The following is a 21,964-nucleotide window of genomic DNA, read 5'->3' as shown; positions in this document are numbered from 1 at the left end:
AAAGCTATTGGAAAAATCATGCACAATCACGGCATAACTCAGCCTATGGTTTTGAAGTAGTTTGAAATCCATGTTCACGGGGAAGCAGAAGGCCTTTTGAAAATGAAGAGAAAGGAGAGTTCACCAGTCCAATTAATTACAAGATTGAAAGAGCTAAATTTTTCCAGAACAGAAAGAAAGTCAACCTTCAAATGGTCCATGCCTTGGACATTTTGCACATTTCATCACTCAGAATTAATGAATGCTAATCTTAAGTTACTAAACCTCCTTGACCAAAACCCTGCTCAGTTACTTTCCCATTCTCTTGTCTCCAGGAATACCCTCTTGTGGTGAGGAGTGGCAGTTTTTTGCTTCCTCAAGGAGGATGTTGGTGAACAAGCTTTCCTATTGTTCTCTTGTCTCCATGAACAACCTCTTGTGGTGGAAATGGCAGCGTGTGCTTCTTGAGGAGAACATTGGTGAACATGCTCTGCTTCTCCCTCTGCTCCATGAAAATATGGTTGAATGAGAAGGAAGGTTCAGAAATGCTGTGAAATGTTTTCTCTGACTTTTAACTTGTAGTGGATGCCAGGGTGGAAACTTCATATAAGAATGGAATACCAGTTTTTCAGAGCTGTGTCTTCACATGTCAGCTCTTGGGTTTAAAGCAGTGCACGTTGAGCTCAGCGTTTGTAATGGGGGACATGGTTTGAGAGAGAGAAATTCCCTCTACTTATTCTTTGTTCTATGAAATACACTAGTATTAAGTGAAATATGTTTCTGTATTGCATTCTTAATCAATCTACTTTTTTGATTTCTACACTTTTTGTAAAGTGTATGTTTATATACTATAACATATTTGAAATGTATTTTTTTTTTTTTTATGCACTGAAATATAAATATAGAATCAGTGACTTCATAGGTGTTAGTCCACTTTTTCTTTAAATTTCGCAATAATTATGGTAAATGCATTTGAGAAAGCACCTGATCTCTGTTAGACCACCATTCTAATGCTTCATGTTAACATAGCAATTAAGGTTATAATTTTGAAATGGTGTGATTCTGCTACCCTAGTACTAAAAGTATCTTAACATTCAAAATAAAACAAATCATAAAATTTAATTTTTAATGAAATGAAATCAAAATTAAAAAAGTTAAAATAAAATTTTTAGGTTTTTAATTGTTTAAAAGTAAAACACCTTTTTTTTCCCTTTGGTTTTTTAAAAATTATGTATTTATTTATTTTAAATTTTATGATTTAATTTTATTTTGAATATTAAGATACCTTTAGTACTCAGAAGAATCACACCTTACTAAGTATAACCTTAATTGCTGCATTAGCAAAATATTATTTTTGGTGGTTTAATCAGTCTTGGAGAAACAACCATGTTCTGTCTCTGTAATTGCTCGCAAGTCACTCGTTACCTCTGTGCTTTTTTGAGCATGTTTCTAATATTGATGACACAACAAAGTGGTGAATATTATGAATTCGCTACGCTGGACTACATTGCTGCATTTTCGTGGCAGTTAATAATGTGCCATGTTTTAAAATTTATAAATCAAAGTTATTTAGTTTAACCTTTCAGTCTTGCAAATTAAGATAGTTTTGTCTTTGGAAATATTCTTGTTTGCTGTGTGGTTATTACTAGATAAACATTAAAATACTTTCAATTCATTAATTAGTAGATACATATATTTGACATCTCTGCATAGCTAGGCAGCAAACCAGACTGTACCTTTCACTGTGCTGACTAAATCCTGCAATCATTTCAAGTCTGATAACCAGCTACAAGTGCACATTACTAGTAGGGCGGGTCCTAGTGCCACACCCTGCTCAAGAGGAATCCACCTCCAATCAACCACCATCCTCAGGGAAAGGAACCCTAGAAACTTAATCCAGATCAAGCCCATCAACGATAAACATGTGAAATGCTTCATGCAGAACATCAGGAGTCTGAAGAACAAGCTCCAGTGCCGTGATTGACATACTTCTAAGTGCGGATTATGACTTTGTTATCCTTATTGAAATCCGACTTTGTGGCAACATGGACATATCGCCTTTAACTACCAACATCGGTTATTAGTCTATTCTGGCGAATAGGAAAGGAGGTGGAGTCTTAATCTGCCAAAGGCAGCAGTTCCCTCTTATCAAATCTTGGGCATACCCTGGTAGCGATTTTGAGGCTGTTCTGGGCTGCTGTCTAGTCGATGGACTACAGTTGCTAGTGTGTACAGTTTACTTACCCCCACCCGTTGCAGATCAATGCATTACGAATTTTTCTGCTTGGCTCCTGACCTCTATCAAGTGCAACCAGAAAGTAATAATTCTCGGAGACTTCAACCTGCCCCTGCCAGCTGCATTGAAGCTCCTTAATCAGTTAATTTTGAATCTGTCGAGTCTCAACATCCATTGCATCTGTGTTCAACCCCCCCTCACGGAGAAACCACGTTACACAGAATCTTTTCCGGCCATGGGAATGTTTAAGCAGTAATCAGTTCTAATTCGGCATTTCCCTCTGACCACAGGCCAATTGAAGCTTCTCTCATCCTGTTGAAAGAATGCTATAACCAACCAAACCAATTGAACTTGATTGAACAGATCAGGAAGGCTGTTTATGATCCAAAATACCTAAAAATTGAAACAGCAATGGATCTCTTTAGGCTCTACCCCTGGCAAACTCTCAGTGAAATCGATATAGAAATCGATATATAGTGGCCATTGCTAGAGTGCTACATGGCCACTCATTGCTAGAGTGGCCATGTCAAGAATATGCATCATCTGCCCACACTCGAAGCCGTGGCAGTCCAGCATCCTTATGCACCATTTTAAAGAAAAATGATTACATGCCCAATTCAAGAGATCACTCACAGAAAGATGATACTCAGCATACACAATAGCTAGATGCAGTTTCCAGAAATCCAAGAAGAAGGCTATCAACTTGTTCATGGCAAAGACGATAGCATGTGGCTAGCGATCCTGGTCGGCCAATCACATCCGGTCAGCAGAATTGTTAGACCTGGCCAAATGATGTGATCATGTAACCCGGTTCATCAAAACAGATAGTGCAGCTGCAGACTTCCCCTGGAACAGTGCCCACTACGACATAACTAATCTCACTAACGTGACGATTGGCGAAGAGGAGCTAATTGAGCCCATCAATGACCTGTCCAATAAGAAAACAATGGGAAGTGACTCTATTCCCACCTTTTGCCTTAAAGTTGTCTCCCACTTTATCAGCGATGAGTTGATGAAGTTGTTTAACAGAATCTTACAACAGGGAAGCGTCCCAAATGTTTGGGACGCTCCCAAATGTTTGGGACGCTTCCATGACTCTAAATTATAGTCATCCCCGTCCCAAAGGTGCAAAATCTGATCCCAACTGCTGACTATAGGCCTATTTCAATCTCCTTCCCTTTTCTCAAATGCCTGGAGAAGTGCATGTTTAAAGTGGTTGCCAATCAGATCCTTTCCCAGAGACCTCAGCATACACATTATGCACTCTCACAAAGATCACCAATAACACGCATACAGGCTCTGAATTTGAAAGCCCTTCAAGCCTGGGAGCAAGGATATGTCATTCATGCTGTTTTTCTGGATCTGAAAGTGGCCTTTGACCCAGTGCAAGCCAAGCCACTTATGTGCCTCCTGGAGAACTACTACGGTTTCACAGGTAATGTCTCAAAGCCCCTCAGGAATCTGCTAACCAAGAGGTGCCTTACCATCCAGCAAGGGAATAACTGCATCACAAAATAGGTGGAGGTCGGTATACCCCAAGGTGGATCAGTGTTGGCACTGCTTTTTTCAGCGATATTTATTCCGCTAATGAATGAGATACCTGCGTTTATGGCCTAAGCCAACAATATTGTATGTTACCTCTCAAGCCCGGCTAACACCTCACCAGACCAAGCAGAGGAATTATTGAAGTCTGTCATCCTGAACAAATATCTGTCCTCTTTCTGTGAATACACTGCCTATTTTGGGCCTAAAATAAACCCTGAAAAATCCAAATATATCATCATCTCACCTAGATCACAAAACAGGTGGAAGTCGATATACCCCAAGGTGGATTGTTGTCGGCACTGCTTTTTTCAGCAATATTTATTCCGCTAATGAATGAGATACCTGCATTTATGGCCTACGCCAACGATATTGTATATTACCTCTCAAGCCCAAGCGGAGGAATTATCGAAGTCTGTCATCCTGAACAAATATATCTGTCCTCTTTCTGTGAATACACTGCCTATTTTGGGCTTAAAATAAACCCTGAAAAACTCCAGCAGCCTCTCTGCAACCTGTTCTCGTCACCACTCATTCCGTAAAATTCTTAGGAAGAAAACCTAAAATATAAGGAACAAATCCAGCAACTGCGTTCAAGAGCATTACGAACTTTCTGAGGTATGAAACTTGATCTCTGTAGAGCGCACAACAAGGAAACAGTCAGAAAATTTCTCCTCTACTATTTTAGTTCTATCATCAGTTATGGTATTGAAGTTTGGTCAGCTGCTCCTATGTCCAGTCTGAAGATGCTCGGGGGTCTGGAATTCTGGATCCTAAAGTGGGCCAACAATTGGGCTCATCTACCCTATACAACATCAAAATCACAGTTCTGCATAAATTTCAGATACACCCCAGCCTAGCACTTGACATATGCGAGGAAGCTCACAATGGCACTTAATCTGTGTTCCGCTGCTCTTAACTTGGTTAATATCTGGGAAATCATAGGCTGGAAAATCCCTGGTAGAGCCCTCAGAAACCGTCCAGTGCTCTGTTCTCACCTGCAGAAGCTCTCGACCTTTAAGTGGCACTTTCCAAACAGCATCATCGGCTCACTGAACTCCGCAGACATTGATTTGGATGTGTGGTCCAGAGTTTCTGCCTACAGAGAAGAAAAGTGCAAATCCATAGTCAAGTGCAGTCAGCATTCCTGCAATTGTCAGTGGAACTAGTCAACTCCTAGTGAAAGTTACCAGACTGTCTCAATGTGTTGCAGCTTGTATATAATAACTGTAAAATCTATATAATTCAATATAAGCTCTGTATAATCTATTATAATATTATAACGTATCCAGGTAATTGTGAGATTCCTCTGATTGCTGTAGTGGGAATCATGTCCTATATTTCTATGAATAAAGAATTTTATTATTATACATTAACTTATGCTTTATAGAGTGCCTGTTATTAAATTAATTTGCTTAAAATATATTCATTAACATTATTATTAATTAGATTTTAGCAAATTTATCATTAACTCAATTTGTTTTGAATTATTATATATTATTTATCAGTTTCACTTTCATTTGTTAGGATTTGGGATTGCTAAAAGACTACATTGCATATGCCAGAACATACATTCATCCTCGACTGAGTGAAGAAGCTGGGCAGGCTCTCATTCAGGCATATGTTGAAATGAGAAAAATAGGTAGTGGACGAGGTCAAATATCTGCTTATCCTCGTCAGCTTGAGTCTCTTATAAGATTATCCGAAGCTCATGCTAAGGTTCGTTTCTCAAGTGTAGTCGAATTAGTTGATGTGGATGAAGCAAGAAGGTTTGTGTAGAGATTAAATTTATATGATAGGAACATACTTGTATTTTTACTTAGTCTAATTTTTTTTTTTTTTTTTTGTTAGTTGTTGGTGCATCAGCTTCAGTGGCCATAATGCACCTCCCAAGGTTTTTGCATTTTACTGTGATCCAAGCCCGAGGCAGGATTCAAACCCGCGACCTTTGGGTTGCCATGCAGGCACTTTACCCACCTGGATAGCCCGGTCGGCACTTAGTCTAAAGAATGATCCTTTTTAATTAGGTGTACAATTATTCCAGTTTTTCATTAAAATGCACTTCTACCAGAGATTAATTTTTACAGAGAAGATATGAATACGAATCCTACATTGATGTGATTGATTTTACTGAAGGTAACTTTCTTAATTCAGAGCCTTGTTTTTTTTTTTAATAAATGAAAGTAAGCACAAAAGGTATTAAAACATTAGACATGAATTTCTGTAGGCTGTAATTTTCAATAAATAAATGTGAAGGAAGGAAAGTTGTTCCAGAAAAAAAGAAGAATAAATGAGGAAGAGGAAAGGTTGGTTCTGTGAGTTTTAAGTTGGACAGTAAATGGATGCTGACTGGCTGCTGCATGCATTTTGACTGGTTTGGATGGGGGGGGGGGGGTAGGAATTATAGCAGCCAATTCAAAAGAACAGTCTCCATGGAAGTAACTATAGAAAATGCAAGTAGCTCTATTGAGTATTTGAAAGACTGAAGAGACTTTGTAAGAGATAGGTCATTAATTAACCTGACTGCCTTTTTTTTTTAATGGCATCAAAGATGCTTGAGAGAGGTTTTCAGGGCAAATGTAGGAACAATATTCCATGTTAGGGTGGATTTGAGACTTTTACAGAGTGAGTAATTGTTTAGAAGAAAAATAAAGTCGAGAGCTAAAAATAAAACTTAGTTTTTTGATGCATGATCACATATTATGTGATTTCATCTAGAACTCAGTCTTATCAAAGATGAGCTAGGAGCAGTAGGCTCTTTTTTGAGAGAAATAAAAACAGGACCAAGTTTTAGGATTGAAGTTAACAAAGTCTGTCAGTTAAATTTTTTTTTTCTGATTCAAAACAACAATCTAAAACAAACTCCCATAAGAATGGAAACATACTTATGAATCATCCTGTATAACCACATCAGTGATAAAGATGCTAACAGCTCCATACCTTGGCTTGTCTAACTAAGACTGCTCTAGAAAACTTACTGCTTCATAAATGGCAATTGAAAGGCAGCATTTTTTCATTCTCATTTGCAATGCAGTATGATACCTATTCATCTTATACAGTTATAAGATGAATAGGTATCATACCTATTCATCTTAGGTATGATACCTATTCAACCATAAAATCATCTAAGAGTTGAAAACTTCCCATGGCAAACATGAAATGACTCAGAACCACATTTCTTAATCCATGAACCAATTAAAACATTATGGCAAAAAACAAACTTTTTAAGAGGGTTATTCAAAAGTAACGCGTAAAAGTGGTTAATTTATAACTTAATTTACACTAAAACCCCTCAGTGTGGTTCCTTCACGCCTTATGACTGCTTCCCTCCATTCAGATAATTTTCAAATGCTGTTAACTATTTGTTGAAGTTAAGCTGTCTGATGCATTGGGCACAGCTGCATGCAACACTTCTAAAGACAGAAATCTTTGTCCGTGCAATAGTTCCTTGAGCTTGGGGAATAGATGATAATCGCAAGGACTCATATCAAGACTCCATGGAATATGAGCACCAGCATCCAACATCTGTGGCTGCTTCTGACGAATTTTCAATTTTTGATGAAGAAATGTTGCATAGTAGCCTCCCGTTACTAGTCTTCCAATTGGCACATGATCAGCAGGAATAATGCCCTCTTACCCATGAAAACCATTGTTTCAACCTTTGATTATTGCTAGTAACATGTAAGGGGGCATGCAAAGATAAAACACTATAAACAAACCTGAACCGAATTCACATTCAGCTCAGTAGAAACTGAGCTGAATGTGAATTCACTAAGCTGAATCTACTAATGTGAATTCGGTTCAGGTTCAAAGTCATGTGTCCATGTTTCATCAATGGCAACAATACCTTTTAAAAAGTCTTCACCTTGTCGGCAACATGTGAGTAATTGACTAATTTTCACTTTGCTTATTGTTCATCTGACAGCAAGTATGGGAATCCCCAGTCTGCAATCCCTTGTTTTTAATTTGACCTTGGCCATGTAAAGTTTTAATTTTGATAAAAGGTCTTTTATCTGAAACTGTAACCTGACCTGAAACAATATCACCATCCATTTTTAAAAGCCCCTACACAGACATTCAAAGTTGGAACTCCTTTTCAAGCATACTAATGTTGAGGTTAAACTTCAAATTATTATCCTGATAAATGTCAGTCACACGTGTATGAAGTGAGGAGAACCTGTGCAGTGATACAACAGTTACATCCAGCAGCATTTCACACTTGATTTCTGTTTGCTTGATGGTTACAGTAGTGGAGAAACAAGTGATCAGACTGTTGTGCACTTGGCTAAGAGTTATGGTTTGGTGGGAATTATGGCTGAATGAGAGTTTAATATAACTGAGGATCTCTCTCTCTCAGCATTTTATTTTAATTATTAGTGGTGGCCTGATCAGTGAGATGAGAAGGACACTTGGCAGATTTTATCTACATCTTACAGGATGACTGCTTCCATGCAAAAAGTACAGCCGTGGGCCTGTCATGGATTTGCATATTTATAGGCATGTTAGTTTGGCAGTCATATTCTCGGAAAAAGTATTTTTATATGTTGTTTAAATGTTGGTGTGAAGAAGAAGAAACCATTTGAGTTTATCATTTGGGGGGGGGGTGATGGAATCCTGTAAGACTGCCTTTAATTACTGGGCAGACAATCTCTGTTACTTTGAGGCATGGTGAAAACATTGGAAATGGGTAGATTATTAGAACAAGGAAGCCGTACACATGTGGTAATATAACAAAGAATAACAGTGCTTATCCAAGGTGTGTTGAACTCACAAAATTCATGCATAGAAATTCTCTGTACATGGTGTATTAAAATCATACATAAGGAATGTGAACAATAATAATCCAAGTTCAAGGATGATAGTCACCACAGGTGAAGAATATAAGACACATCAATATTGATACAGACTACATTTATAGCACAAGCTATGAAATTGAAATTCAGATTTGTTTATAGTGTTTAATCTCTGTTTCAGTTTTATCATGATTATCTCTGTTGATCATGGTAAAACTGAAAATATGTAGGTAACTGAACAATATGAAGCTGAAACACTGTTCTATATCTGTAATCCAAAATGGAAGAAATGACAATTGAACAGATGAGAAAAATATATATCGTTCTGAGGAATTGAAGTAAACAGACTCAAAGAGCAGTTGTAAAGTTGGAAAGTGAACTATAGGCTCATGGAGATAAAGATGCATTAGAAACTCTTGAGAGCTCCACTAAAAGAAAGCTTGCAGAAATTACTGGGGTAGCATGTAGAAGACTGCATCTGTGCAAATACTTCCCCAAACGTTTCTGATAGGATTTTCCTACTCATCTTTATCACTGATGTGGTTATACAGGATGATTCATAAGTATGTTACCATTCTTATGGGAGTTTGTTTTAGATTGCTGTTTTGAATCAGAAAAAAAAAATTTAACTGACAGACTTATGTTAGACAAACATTGGAAAGTGGCCACATTGATGGAATGTACTCATCTTCCATGAGTGCAGAGGGTGTTTGCAGCTTACTTTGAGAAGACGCCCAAAAACCGACTTTCTATTTGGAGAATCAGCCAAAGGTTTGTGCCTGGTGGCGCTGTTGCTGATGCCTCATGTAGTTGTCATCTGAAAACAGTTATCACTGTTTGAAACATTTACAAAGTCCAAGATGCATTATTAACATTGCTTTCTAAATCATTGCAGCAGCTCAGTCTGCAAACAGCTTTGTTATACGTGACAGTATGGGGAATTGTAACTTAGGAATTATACTTGCAGCCATATGTACAAAGTTTTCATTAACTATCAGAATGCGATAAAGTGAATTGCATAAGGCACTGTGAAATCTTCCTTGAAATGCAGAACATTAATTCTAACATTATCCATAACACTACTTCTCAGATGAGGCAACATTCTATGTCTGTGAGAAAGTGAACTGGCACAATGGTGTTATTTGGGGGCCAGAAAATACTCATTACATATGTGAATATGAGAGAGTCTTGGGCTAAGGTGAACACTTGGTTTGCTGTTACTTGCCACAAAGTGATTGGACTTTACTTCTTCCAGGAAGAAACAATGAATGTTGATAATTACCTCAACATGTTGCAAGAATATGCCTCTGATGAACTGGCTATCAGTATCTTAGAGCAGTGGTTCTCAAAGTGGGTGCCGCGACATCAAATTTATCATTGGCTTACATTGTGGCCGTCGCTACAAAACCTCGTTGATTTTCATGCAACTGTGTAAATTAGTTGTCATGAAATAATTGCTGTACATACACCTACATATACGGAAAGCTGAGCCGCCCGTTGCGTACACTGTATTTGAAACAGCACGGCACCGCTGCGAATGCTCATACTCACTTAGCTGATTCCTTAGCTTGCATTCCTCCTTTGGCGTATCAGTGTGCATATCACACTGATATGCCATATAGTCAAGCATGTTTTGCACGTTAAAGTTTAGTTAATATTTCTATTTCAAATACTTTAAAACAGTGGCCTTGGAAAACTTTATTATTAAAAAGAGAAAAAATCAAGATAGTAATGAAAATTTGAATCAAGAAATAGTGGCATACAATGAAGATACTTCACAGAGCAGCAGAAAAACTGAAGCAAGCACAAGTTCAACTATAAAAAAGAAAACAACTTGTAGGTATCAAGACAGTTACTTAGAAATGGGATTTACGTGGTGTGGTGATAGTTTTGCACCTAATCCTATGTGTATTGTTTGTGGAGTAATATTAGCAAATGACACTATGAATCCAAGCAAATTATCGCGACATTTCACTACAAAACATAGCAACCTTTCTAATTAGACACAAAATTACCTCAAAAGTTTATTAAATAAACCTTACAAAATATTCTGCATGCACCCGGTGCTGGGGGTGCCCGGAATTTTTCATAACGGATTTAGGGTGTCTTCACATTAAAAAGTTTGAGAACCACTGTCTTAGATCATAGATACTTTCAACAGGATGGTGTTGCCCACACTATGCATGCCTACCTGGACACTGCTTTTGGATGTCTCTGGAAATGGCTGTGGTATATGCACCAAAACCTCATGATGTTTTAAATGATTTAAAGGACAGAATTTCCAAAGATACATGTGCAGTTGAATTAACTGCCACATTCCAGTGATTTGAAAGATGCACCAATCCATTTCTGAAACACCAAACAGAAGCTTATTTTAACTATCAATTACTCTGACTGAAAACAAAATTTCACACATCTGTCCTGCAGCCATCCTTTTTTTGTTTACTCAATTTACTCTTTCTCAGGCAAACATACATAAAGAGACTTAATTTGAAATTTCTCAACAGAGTATTTTTTAAGAACGAGTAAATTGAGTACACTAAATTGCAGATAGCATTTAGTTTACTCAGTCTATTGAAAGCTGTAGACACATATTAGGTCTTCTTGCAGGTGCACATTTTCCAAGTGCTGTGATTTGCAGAACTGAAGTATTTCATGGTAGAAATGCCCTTGTGTCCTTGACTCGTTTTTTTTTTAGTAGCATTAGCAACTAAGGCTGTATTGCTCCGGGCATATGCAGTGATCATTCCCTGACCTTCCCGCATCCTCCGTTTTTGGTGGCCACGGGCTCGAACCCCGGTCTAATCAAGAAGCGTGTGCTACGCACTGCTGCTTCTGCTCACCTGGCTACGGAGACGCCCTCCTTGACTCGTGTTGCTCTTCTCTGCACCCAATCCAACAGATCCACATCCTTCTTAAAATGAGGCTTCCAAATTTTGAGTACTAAAGATGCAGCATAACTTACTTTATACAATGGGATAATCACCTCCTTGTGCTGCTGGTAGAATTCTTGTATATCACTGCTAGAACCCCATGAGCTGTCCTAGCAGCCTATCTGCACTGTTCAGAGAACTTCACTTTGGACTGTACAATTACCTCTAAGCCTCTCCTCTCCGTCTCAACCAATCTGAGTATGGTACCACCAAATTGGTACGTTATTCTGGGTTTATTGCCCATCTGTCTAATTTTCTACATCTTGTTGCAGTAGTATGCCTTGATTCCCTGCAACTTGTGTATCACCTGCAAACTTAGGAAATAAGCTTGATATGCCTACATCAACATCATTAATAAATATTGAAAACGTAAGGGATGACACTAATAATATTAGTCCAAAAAGCTGTACCATTTAATTGCCACCATTTTCTGCCACTTGGCCATCTCTTTATCCATGGCAGTAACTTGTCTCTAATACTGCATTGTTCCAATTTGTACAGAAGTCTTTCATTGAGAACAGTATCAAAAGCTTTGCTGAAATCTAAGTATATTATGTCAAAATTATTTTTTGCATCCAATCCCTTAGTTACTGCATAATAGTAAGCCAATCAGATTGGTCAGACAAAATCTCTTCCTTAACAAATCCATGTTGTGATTTCCATATAACTGCATTCCTGTCAAGATGATCATGCAATACTTCATTATTTTCCCTGCAGCAGAAGTTAAGCTTACAGGTAATTACTTCGCCTTTTACTTTGCTCTAATCCATAGGTACATCATCTGAACATGAAATAACTTATAGTAAAGAACACTATAATTAGAACATGAGAACAGAAAATGCACTTTGTTTGACCAGTTGAGGATCAGCAAGAACCCTTTCATAGAGTCTGTCTTTAAGAGATGAACAAATGACTGAAACAACTTTCTCTGAAAGGTTTTTGAGAAATCCTTACATGACTAGCCTTTCAATTAAATTGAATTATGCCTCTTTGAAAGACTTCTATTCATTCATTACAATAAATAACTTTATTGTACCGACTCATTCCTCCTACTGTCCCTTAAATGTATTCAGAGTTTCAGTATATGACATAATTTTATGGTTGGGAAGAGTGTATTTAGCATTGGTAATAATTACTATTTCTGTGTGCCTGCTTACAGATTTTGGATATTTAATGGTGGTTCATATGAATTTATATTATACCTCTGTTGAGGTGCATAGTATTAAGTTCCTTTTTTAATATTTCAAGACACACACCAGGCATGTGGTAATTCGCAACTTCATCATTATGGAAACTAATCCAAGAGTGCTCATGTGACATGACAATGGATCATGGAATTTGTGGCAATTTATTGGTTTGAGCACATACACTATACCATCACTATGGCCCAATGTCCTTAAGCTTTTAACAATTAGTATTTCTTCAGAACTATGCAAGAGGAACACTGATTTTTGAAGATGCACTACAACTTGAAAAAAGAAGTATTTTTAGTGAGCTAACAGTATCCTTATTCCTTGTCTTTATACACACCCAGGCGCAACTACATGTACCGTATTTTCCTGTGTATAAGACACCTTTTATTAAAGTTAATTATTTTTCCATATCACAGAACAAAAATAAAATTCTTAATCCTAATAAGTTTTATAATATAGTTATATTAATCACTGGCATGACCAGTGAATCCCAAGAAATCTTCCTCTGAATCCTGGTTTTCATCTTCAGTTATAGTATCTTCAGCCACTTCTCGCTCATTAAACTCCAAAAGCACTTCCTCTGAATCATCTTCACTACCATCCAAAGCATTACTGATTCCACATTTTATTATATTTGTATTGATCTTTGCCTGCACTATTTTGACCCATTCACACACTTGTGTGATAGATGCTCTCTTTAATTTGTCAGATTTAGTAAACTCTTTATTATTAGCATCCACTTATTCTATTTTTCTCTCAGCAGAGCTTTTAAATGGCTCACTGATAGACACATCTAGTGGTTGAACTTGATATCAATCCTCCAGATATTACAACCAATTCACCACTAACACTTCTTATTTTTTGTTCAATGGCCTCCATGAGATGGGTTTTAAATTGGTCAAAAACAAGCAATGCATTTTTTTTTTTTTTTTTTTTTTTTTACTTCTTAATATCCCATTTTGTTTTTCCTTCACATGTTCTATCGATATTTTCATTCCAGTCTCATCCATCCAACCTTTTTGGTGAATGACTCCTTGTGGTATCTTGTCTTTTGAAAATTAACATTGGAGGTAATTTCGTTCCATCTGCACAACATGCAAGGACTCCATTGTAATGCATTTTTTTCCTTTTTTGATACTGTCCTATCAGAAAGAACATCAAATGTGATAGGAATTTCATTCATATTTCCTATTTGGCTTAGTTCGGTATTCTTTCTTTCCTACAACTGATCACGAAGCAATGAAATGAAACAATTTTATCTTCATATTAGTGCAGAAAATGGCCATTTTCAGCCCTAATTTGGTTTTGGCATGCATACTTAAATTTTTGCAATTCATAAATCTATAGCACCAAGTTGTGCTGCCTTTAAAGTCAGCTATATCCTTTTCAGAAGCTATATTTTAAGCCTGAATTCTTATAATTTTTTGTTGTTATGGTAATGCCATTTTGTCTCTGATTTTCTATCCATTTCAATTTCAATAAATCACTTTAATTCTGGCCATTTTGCAATAAGTTGCCTTTTCCACACAAAGCACATTTTCTCTTTAAAGTTTAACCACATACTTTTGATTTTTCCAAGTTATGTTTTTTTCAGTTTGAAGAGGTCCAAATTGTCTTTCAGCTGCCCTATTCCCCTGAATTTCTGTGTACTTTACAACTTTCAATTTTAATCCTGCAGTGTGTGACATACATGATTTTTTTCTCTGTGGTGTACATAAGGGTAATTTAAATTTGATCACTCACTTTTATATCACATAAGAACATATGAACACCAGCCAAACTACATGTTTAATGAAGACTGTGGCATTGTATTTCTGTGAATCTCTTGTGGCTGGCCAGCTGTGTTTGCAATGCCTCAATCTCTTGTATAAGATGCACCCTGATTTTGGGATAATTTTTTTAAAATAAAAAGTCTTATACAAGAAAATACAGTATATCCAACCTAAATATATATTTGTTTTAATATTTAACAGGTGACTGTTTTAAGTATATTATGACGAAGAATATCTTAAAGGTATTTAAATGTGTGTATAAGATGTAATTACTTTGAATTATATTTTTGTATTAGGTTGCATCGAGAAGCTCTGAAACAGTCAGCAACAGACCCATCTTCAGGCAGAATTGACATTTCTATCCTTACAACAGGTATGAGCAGTTCTGCTCGTCGGCGCAGGGCAGAGGTAGCCCAAGCTTTAAGAAAGATGTTGCAATCTAAAGGAAAGACACAAATATTTAATTACCAGAAAGTCTTTTCAGATTTGAAAGAGCAATCAGATGTGGTGAGTTTAACAAATAAAAAATGGATTTATTTGTTTGTATAGTATTTGCTCCAAAGCACTAAAACCACTGGGAAAAAAATAATAAAATAAAATAAATAAATAAAAAACCCAGCACTGATAGAGCAATTCCCACCTGAGGAGGAAACCTAAACTAACGGCATGTATAAAAGAGTTACAGTCACATGAAAAGATAAGTGCCCTGTCATTTAACAGAAATTTAAGAAGTTGGAAAATTGGACCTGAAATGAAAAAGTAGCGCATTAAATAGAGCAACAAAACTGTGGTCATCACCTCATTGAATGCCACAGTAACATGTCAATAAAAATGGTACTGTAGGTGTCTTCATTGCCTGGCAAGCTGTTTTACTTGCTATGTACTGAAAGCAAGTTTTAGCATATCTGGAGAAAAAAACACCAGCCTGGAAATTTTATTTTATTTATTTTTTTTTTTTTGGTTAAATAAACTCAAGAAACTTTAGGCGAAAAGCCTTATCTACAAGATATTGTATATAAAACATATAAGGAATAACCTCATTCTGTATGTAGAAAATAAGTAATAGTTTTGCTACTTAGTGCATTGATCACATATTGTGGAAGCAGCACTTTACCACACGTTGCCTTGATATAGTGCTACTCTAAATAAAAAAAACACTATAATGGAGAAGTATATTGCTATTTATTTAAGATGTATGCCTGCTTGTGATCTCATTAGTGGGTGGGTGGCCACTACGAAGACCTGAGCAACCCAGTGACAAGAAACTATATTGAAGCATGTACAAAGTGTCTCAGTAAAGTTCCAGGACTAGCGCAATAAAAAGAACACAAAGTGAAGGAGCTCAAAAATGGTTTTATTTTTATTCAAAATAATCACCACTTGATTGAATGCATTTATTACACTGTTATGAAAGTTTCTGAAATTAGTCAGCAGTGGCATTCAAAGGGATGTTCAGTTCAGCGGTTATGTTTTTCTTTGTCTTCAGTGTCCTGAAATCTCTTTCCTTTGAGGGCAGTTTTGACCTTGAGAAAGAGGCACGCAGATGCTAGACCCAGAGTATAGGGTGGATGGTTGATCTGTATGATGTCATGTTTTTTTAGAAATGTTTGCACAAGTGCAGAATGGGTGAGGCATTGTTGTGCAACAAGAACCAGCTGCCTTTTTCTTCAATTGCAGCTTCACCCAGGAAATATGCTTCAATATTGTTTGAAGCATCTGTACATTGAAATGACTCCCCCGCCCCTTTCAAATTCCTTGTGAATCATACCCTGTTTATTGAAAAACATGATCAGTATAGTCTTGATCCTGGACTTCTGTAAACAAAACATTTTGGGCCTTAGTCATTTTGACGTCCACTGCATGCTCTGACACCGTTCCTGGGTTGCACTGAAACACTCATCTCTAGTGACAATGCAGTCAAGAAAATTAGGATTATCTCAACAAATCTGGATGAAGAGTTCAGATAACATCCTTCACTGCTTCTGCTCATCCGTAAGGATATATGGCACACATTCCTTTTTCCCTAAATCTTCTTGCAGAATTTGACGACACATTTTATTCATATCAGACTCAAAACATCATTCTGATGGTCAAATGACAATCTCTTGCCACAATTTTCTGAAGATTTGCACTCTGTTGTCATTTTAAGAAACTGACAGACACCTACTTCTTGGGTCATTGTGAACATCCTCACATCCATCTCTGATGAGTTAACAATTCATCATTTTGTATATTTCTGTTGCAGATTTTCCCAGTTTAAAGCAAAATTTGATATTTATTTGTTCATTGCAAAATTGTGACTTAGAGCTTTAATGCTGCTAATGAAATTGGTCATCACTTACAACTGTCAGCCTACTGGACTATCTCTGTACTACCATCTTTTAGATGAAATCAGAACTACTATGTAGTACTTCTGTTTAGTTTCAAACTCATTGAACTTCACCAGGAACTTTATTCCCACACCTCATAAGTCAATTTTATTTTCTGCTTGAAAATTCATGCTTAATCATATATTTTCCATAAAAGTTGACCCCTCCTTCTTTGCCATTAGCTTTTGTATCTTGCATATTGTTGACCATCTAGTTTTTAATTTGCTTATTTATGGAGGCATTGATTATGTCACTGAACCTACTTAGTACTACATGTGGGTTGAAGGTTGAGAAAATGTAAAAAGGTTACTTGTTGGCATTAGATTTGAATTTTTGTAGATTTTAATTTTCAGAATTGGAGGTTGTTCTAGAAAATGGAAGGAATAAATGAGGAAGAAGAAAAGAAGTAAAGCAAGCTTATACAGCATCATCCAAAAGGGGGAAAAAAAAAAAACTTCCCATTTGCTCCAAACTTTTGTACAGTTTTTCTATGAATCTATTTAAGTTATTGACTTACACATCGACAGATTGAAGTTTATTCCAGCAATCAACCATCTGCCGACTAAAGGCAAATATCTGCACATCTATTCTGCAAATATCTTTCCTCAATTTGAATTTATGCCCCTTCAAGTGCATAATCTGAGCAAGAGGAAGAACCCATCGGCATACACTTGCTCAAACCATTCAAAGCCTTATACACCTCAATTAGATCACCTCGTAGGTGGGTGCCTAGTCTCCAGATGCTGCAACTTGCAGACAAGTTGGACAGTAAAAGGATTGTAGCACATATTCGGACTGATTTGGAAGAGAGAGAGAAAGAAAGAGTGGGAATTATAGAAGCCAATTCAGAAGACAGTGCCCAAGTTGGTGTCTATAGGAAAGGCATTCAGCTGAAACAGAAAAGGTCTTGAGACAGTGAATAATCTTTGTAAGAGATGGGTAATTAATTAAACTAATTGCCCTCTTTTGAATGGAGTCTAGAAGCCTGAGAGAGAGGTTATGGGGCAATGCCATAGACGTGGGAGCATATTCCATAGTAAGGTGGATTTGGGATTTGTACAGAGTGAGCAGCTGTTTAGAAGGAAAGTAATGCTGAGAGCAAAGGAAAAGCCCAGTTTTTTAGATGCAGAGGAAGCAATATTTGTGATGTGCTTCTCCCAGATTAGGAGGAATGTGATCTTATTTAGAAATCTGAGTTGAAGATAAGCATAGGAGCAGAAGAATCCTTTTTGCAAGTTCAAAGATAGCACTGAGTTTTACAAGGATTGAAATTAACTAAGTTATTTTTTCCTACTGGAGAATTACCTGTAGACCAGCATTTACGGAATTGGCAGTGGATGTTTGAGAAGTTGAAGTTATTTGTGCAAGGCAAGTTTTTTTTTTTTTTTCAAACTGGAGGGTGGAATGTAATGCTATCATCAGCAAAACTGTGGATAGGATTTCCAGCAGTAGAAGGGGGGAGGGGTCATTAGTATACAAGAAGAAAAGAGTGGAAGAAAGAACTGAACCTTGGGGAACACCAGTATTAGTGGAGAAGTTAGAAGATGGAGCACCATCTACCATCACCTGTAGTGAGTGGTCAGAGGCAAAACTGGATACCCAATTACATTGGCAATCCATAAGTTGGAAGCTAATTTAGAAAACCTTTTTGCCAAATATGATCAAAAACCTTTGGAATGCCAAGAGTACTGCTTAAATTTCACTAAACCCTTCCATTGAACATAAGCCAGTATATTACCAGTGGATCAACACCAACAGAATCCATATTGGCGATCATTGATTAGATGGAAGGTTTCTAGATAACAAATTTAGGAGTTGGTGGCTAATGGATTTCTCCATGTCATTAGAAAGAGTAGAAGTGCAATGGGATGATTATTGGATGGGAGAGAGTTATCACCCTTTTTTTAGGAACTGGCTGGATGTGAACTGTTATAGTCATAAATAAAGAAAAATAAAATGAAAACATGTGCATGTAAAAACAAGTACCCATACAAAAATTGCATTGTCTATCCATTGTCTGTCAGCCACTTATATCTATAGCAGTGTCTCAGCTAATGCTTTTCCTTCACAAACCGTTCCATTTGGCAGTGAAAAAGCCAGGGATAATAAAACACATGCATTTTAAATATTCTGGAGAAATCTATATACAACCAATGGTCTTAATGTTTAAAACCAAATGAAATTTTGACCCACTCAGTTATATAAAAGTGAAGAGGTTTTGTAAAAAAAAAATTGTACTGGATGGCAAAAATTGCTATACAACAGGTAAAGTATTTAAGAAAATAAAACCATATGAAGCCTGTGTAATAGTAATATAATGAATGGATTTTGGCTTAATACTGATATTTAGAAACAGGGATGTCTTTGCTTATTTTCCATCTTTCAGATATATGGCAGCTTGATATTTCAGATATATTATACAAGATAACCAAGATATCTATAACTTGCAGTTTTAATGCAAAGGTTTGAGATGCCATTAGGATCTATAGACACAGTAAAGCAGCAAATGAATTATTTTTTTTTGGAATGCTGTTTCTGTTTGCCTCACCTCAATCTCTGAGAGGAGGGCAATGGAAATAGAAGGTGTGTTAATTTTACAGGTAGTTAAATGAATTATCACTAGCAGTTTCATGCTGAATATCCCAGGTATAGAGACTGGGATTGAGGCTAGTGGGCGATCCAGAACCAGCATCTAATAAAAGAATCTGAAGACAAATAGACCAAGAGAGAGAGAGAGAGAGAGAGAGAGAGAGAGAGAGAGAGAGAGAGAGAGAGAGAGCTTGTTGTTGTTTGTTATTTGGTTTTTAGGAGCATTAGCAACTAAGGCCATATTGCTCCGGGATATGCGGTGGTCATTCCCTGACCTTTCCGCATCCTCTGTATTTGGTGGTGATGGGCTCGAACCCGGTATAATCAAGAAGCGTGTGCTACGCACTGCTGCTCCTTCCCACCTGGCTATGGAGGTGCCTACCGACCGAGAGAGAGAGAGAGAGAGAGAGAGAGAGCAAAATGAAAGTTGACTAGATCTTTATTAATATGACTGATAAAAGTGGCATGTTCACTGCAGTTGTTGTGTTGGGTGGGGCAGTAACAGAGAAAGATCATGTTTGATCTTTTCAATCTGATTGTTTTGTTCGGCAGGGTAGTAACAGAAGACTATGAAAAGACACTTTTTTTTTAATGTTTACCTGATCTGGCTTAAACCTTTTAGGCAGGGGAAGGAAACTTTCACATACTATATGATAGATAACTGTTTTGAAAAACAAAATATTAAATTTCTGAGAGGAGGGAGTATAAATACCAAAGTTGAAATTAGCAATGAACAGTATCAGATTGGAGTGGTTAGAGTGCTAATATCCAGAAGCTGAGGTCTTATAGCACATCATTATTTATGGAGAACAGTGGATTCTGCTAAAAGTACAGGAATATCATTGACATTGACAAGAGCCTGAAACAGCAATAATTTGACTGCACTTTTTCCATACAAAACACTTGATTTTATACCCTCCCCCCACCACCCTTTTTTTTTTTTTTTTTTGCAATATGGCAAACTGAAAAATTTATGATTGAGATAATAAGTTGAGAGGAGTAGCAGTACTGAGACGTGCATTGACCCTTGCTTTATGCTTACCTTTGAAAAGAAATCATATCACATTCTTATCAGCTTATAAATAACTTTTGATAAAAGCATCTTTTGTGAAGAATAGTCTCCATTATACTGTTGTTTTTCCCCTCGACGTGGGCACCTGTACGTGGTGAGGGGACCTCCCAGTGATGCTGCGGGACTTCCAGACTAGCATCACTGGGATCTAACGCCCACAGCCCAGGTTCCAGGCTTACATCAATGGAATCCGGCGTGTTTGCCGTGCGCTGCGACCCGTGGAAATTCGGAAAGGGGGATCCTGGTGGTTGAGGGGCCCAGCTTCAATACACCACTTTGGCCCCTGCTTCGACAAGACAAGGGTGGTCCTGGAAGGCCCGGCTAGGATCAATCGGCTAGTATCCTGTATCAATGGTCCGAGGGACAGGATTCAGGCTGGCGGCGGTGCGGGTATAGTGTCTGGGTAGCCCTGGCGTCCCACTCCCGAGCGCATTTATTGCATGCCGGGTAGTGGGCGTCCCTTTGGGCTCCGTGGTGGGTGCGGAGCCCGGGCACTGAACAATTAAAAAAACTCTATGAATCCTGATAAACTCATTTCTTCAGGGGCCCCAACCCGGTCCCTATCTGCAAACTTAGACGAAGACCCAGATAGTACTATTAGTACAAAGAAGCAGCGAACAGAAGTACCATCAGGGCCTGTTCCAAGGTTCCTGATTATGCACTCAACCGGTGAAAAACCGATTGGTAAAATGTCGCCCTTTTTTATTCAAAAAGGGTTAGATGGTTTAACAGGTTCTCCCAAATCAGTTAAGAGGCTCCGTTCTGGAGACCTCTTAATTGAAACTAAAAATGACAGGCAATCCGAACATCTACTCTGAACAACATCAATCGGAGGAATACCTATAACGGTGACACCACACAGAACACTCAATTCATCGAGAGGTGTCATTTCGGAGTGGGACCTTCTCGACGTAACCGAGGAGGAAATCTGCTCCGAATTAAAACCCCAGGGAGTTATTGCCGTCAAGAGAATTACTGCGCGAAGGGATGGAAAAATAGTTAAAACCAGGAGCGTTATCCTGACTTTTAACTCCCCTAAACCTCCTGACGAGATCAAAGCTGGATACATCAACTGTTCAGTGCGTCCATACATTCCGAACCCTTTGCGGTGTTTTAAATGCCAGAAGTATGGACATTCTCAAATGGCCTGCCGTGGAGTCCTTGCATGCGCTCGATGCGGTGCAAAGGACCACGAAACAGCAGCATGTTCAGCCACAAAACCCACCTGTATTAACTGTGAGGGCGAACACCCGGCCTACTCACGAGCATAACAGAGGTGGAAAGAAGAAAAAGAAATTCAACGGCTGAAGGCAGAGCTAAATATATCATACCAGGAGGCAAGGAAATCGGTCAAACCCCTGAATATCAACAGACCTACCTACGCCCAGAAGGTAGCAGGGAGATGTTCCGTCGGAACTCAGATGGACATGACCATTCCTCCAAAGGAGTCTTTCACTCCCATCGCGCGGTATCTCTTAAGTTCTCA

The 21,964-nt window shown here is 37.8% G+C and overlaps 1 protein-coding gene across 1 annotated transcript in view; it reads left to right on the top strand.

The window, feature by feature from the left end:
* Positions 1-21,964, top strand: part of dpa (disc proliferation abnormal) — a 212,884-nt gene that overhangs the window by 173,236 nt on the left and 17,684 nt on the right. The window contains exons 18-19 of the mRNA XM_090378338.1: positions 5,285-5,526; positions 14,745-14,955. Coding sequence (XP_090234464.1) covers positions 5,285-5,526; positions 14,745-14,955 — 453 coding nt within the window. The remainder of the gene's footprint in view (positions 1-5,284; positions 5,527-14,744; positions 14,956-21,964) is intronic.

This window comes from Mastigoproctus giganteus, chromosome 7, assembly GCF_048544385.1.
Source record: "Mastigoproctus giganteus isolate SK-2022 chromosome 7, ASM4854438v1, whole genome shotgun sequence".
NCBI lineage: Eukaryota > Metazoa > Arthropoda > Arachnida > Uropygi > Thelyphonidae > Mastigoproctus > Mastigoproctus giganteus.
Note: the sequence above shows the minus strand (reverse complement) of the source record. Positions and strands in the feature narration are given on the sequence as shown.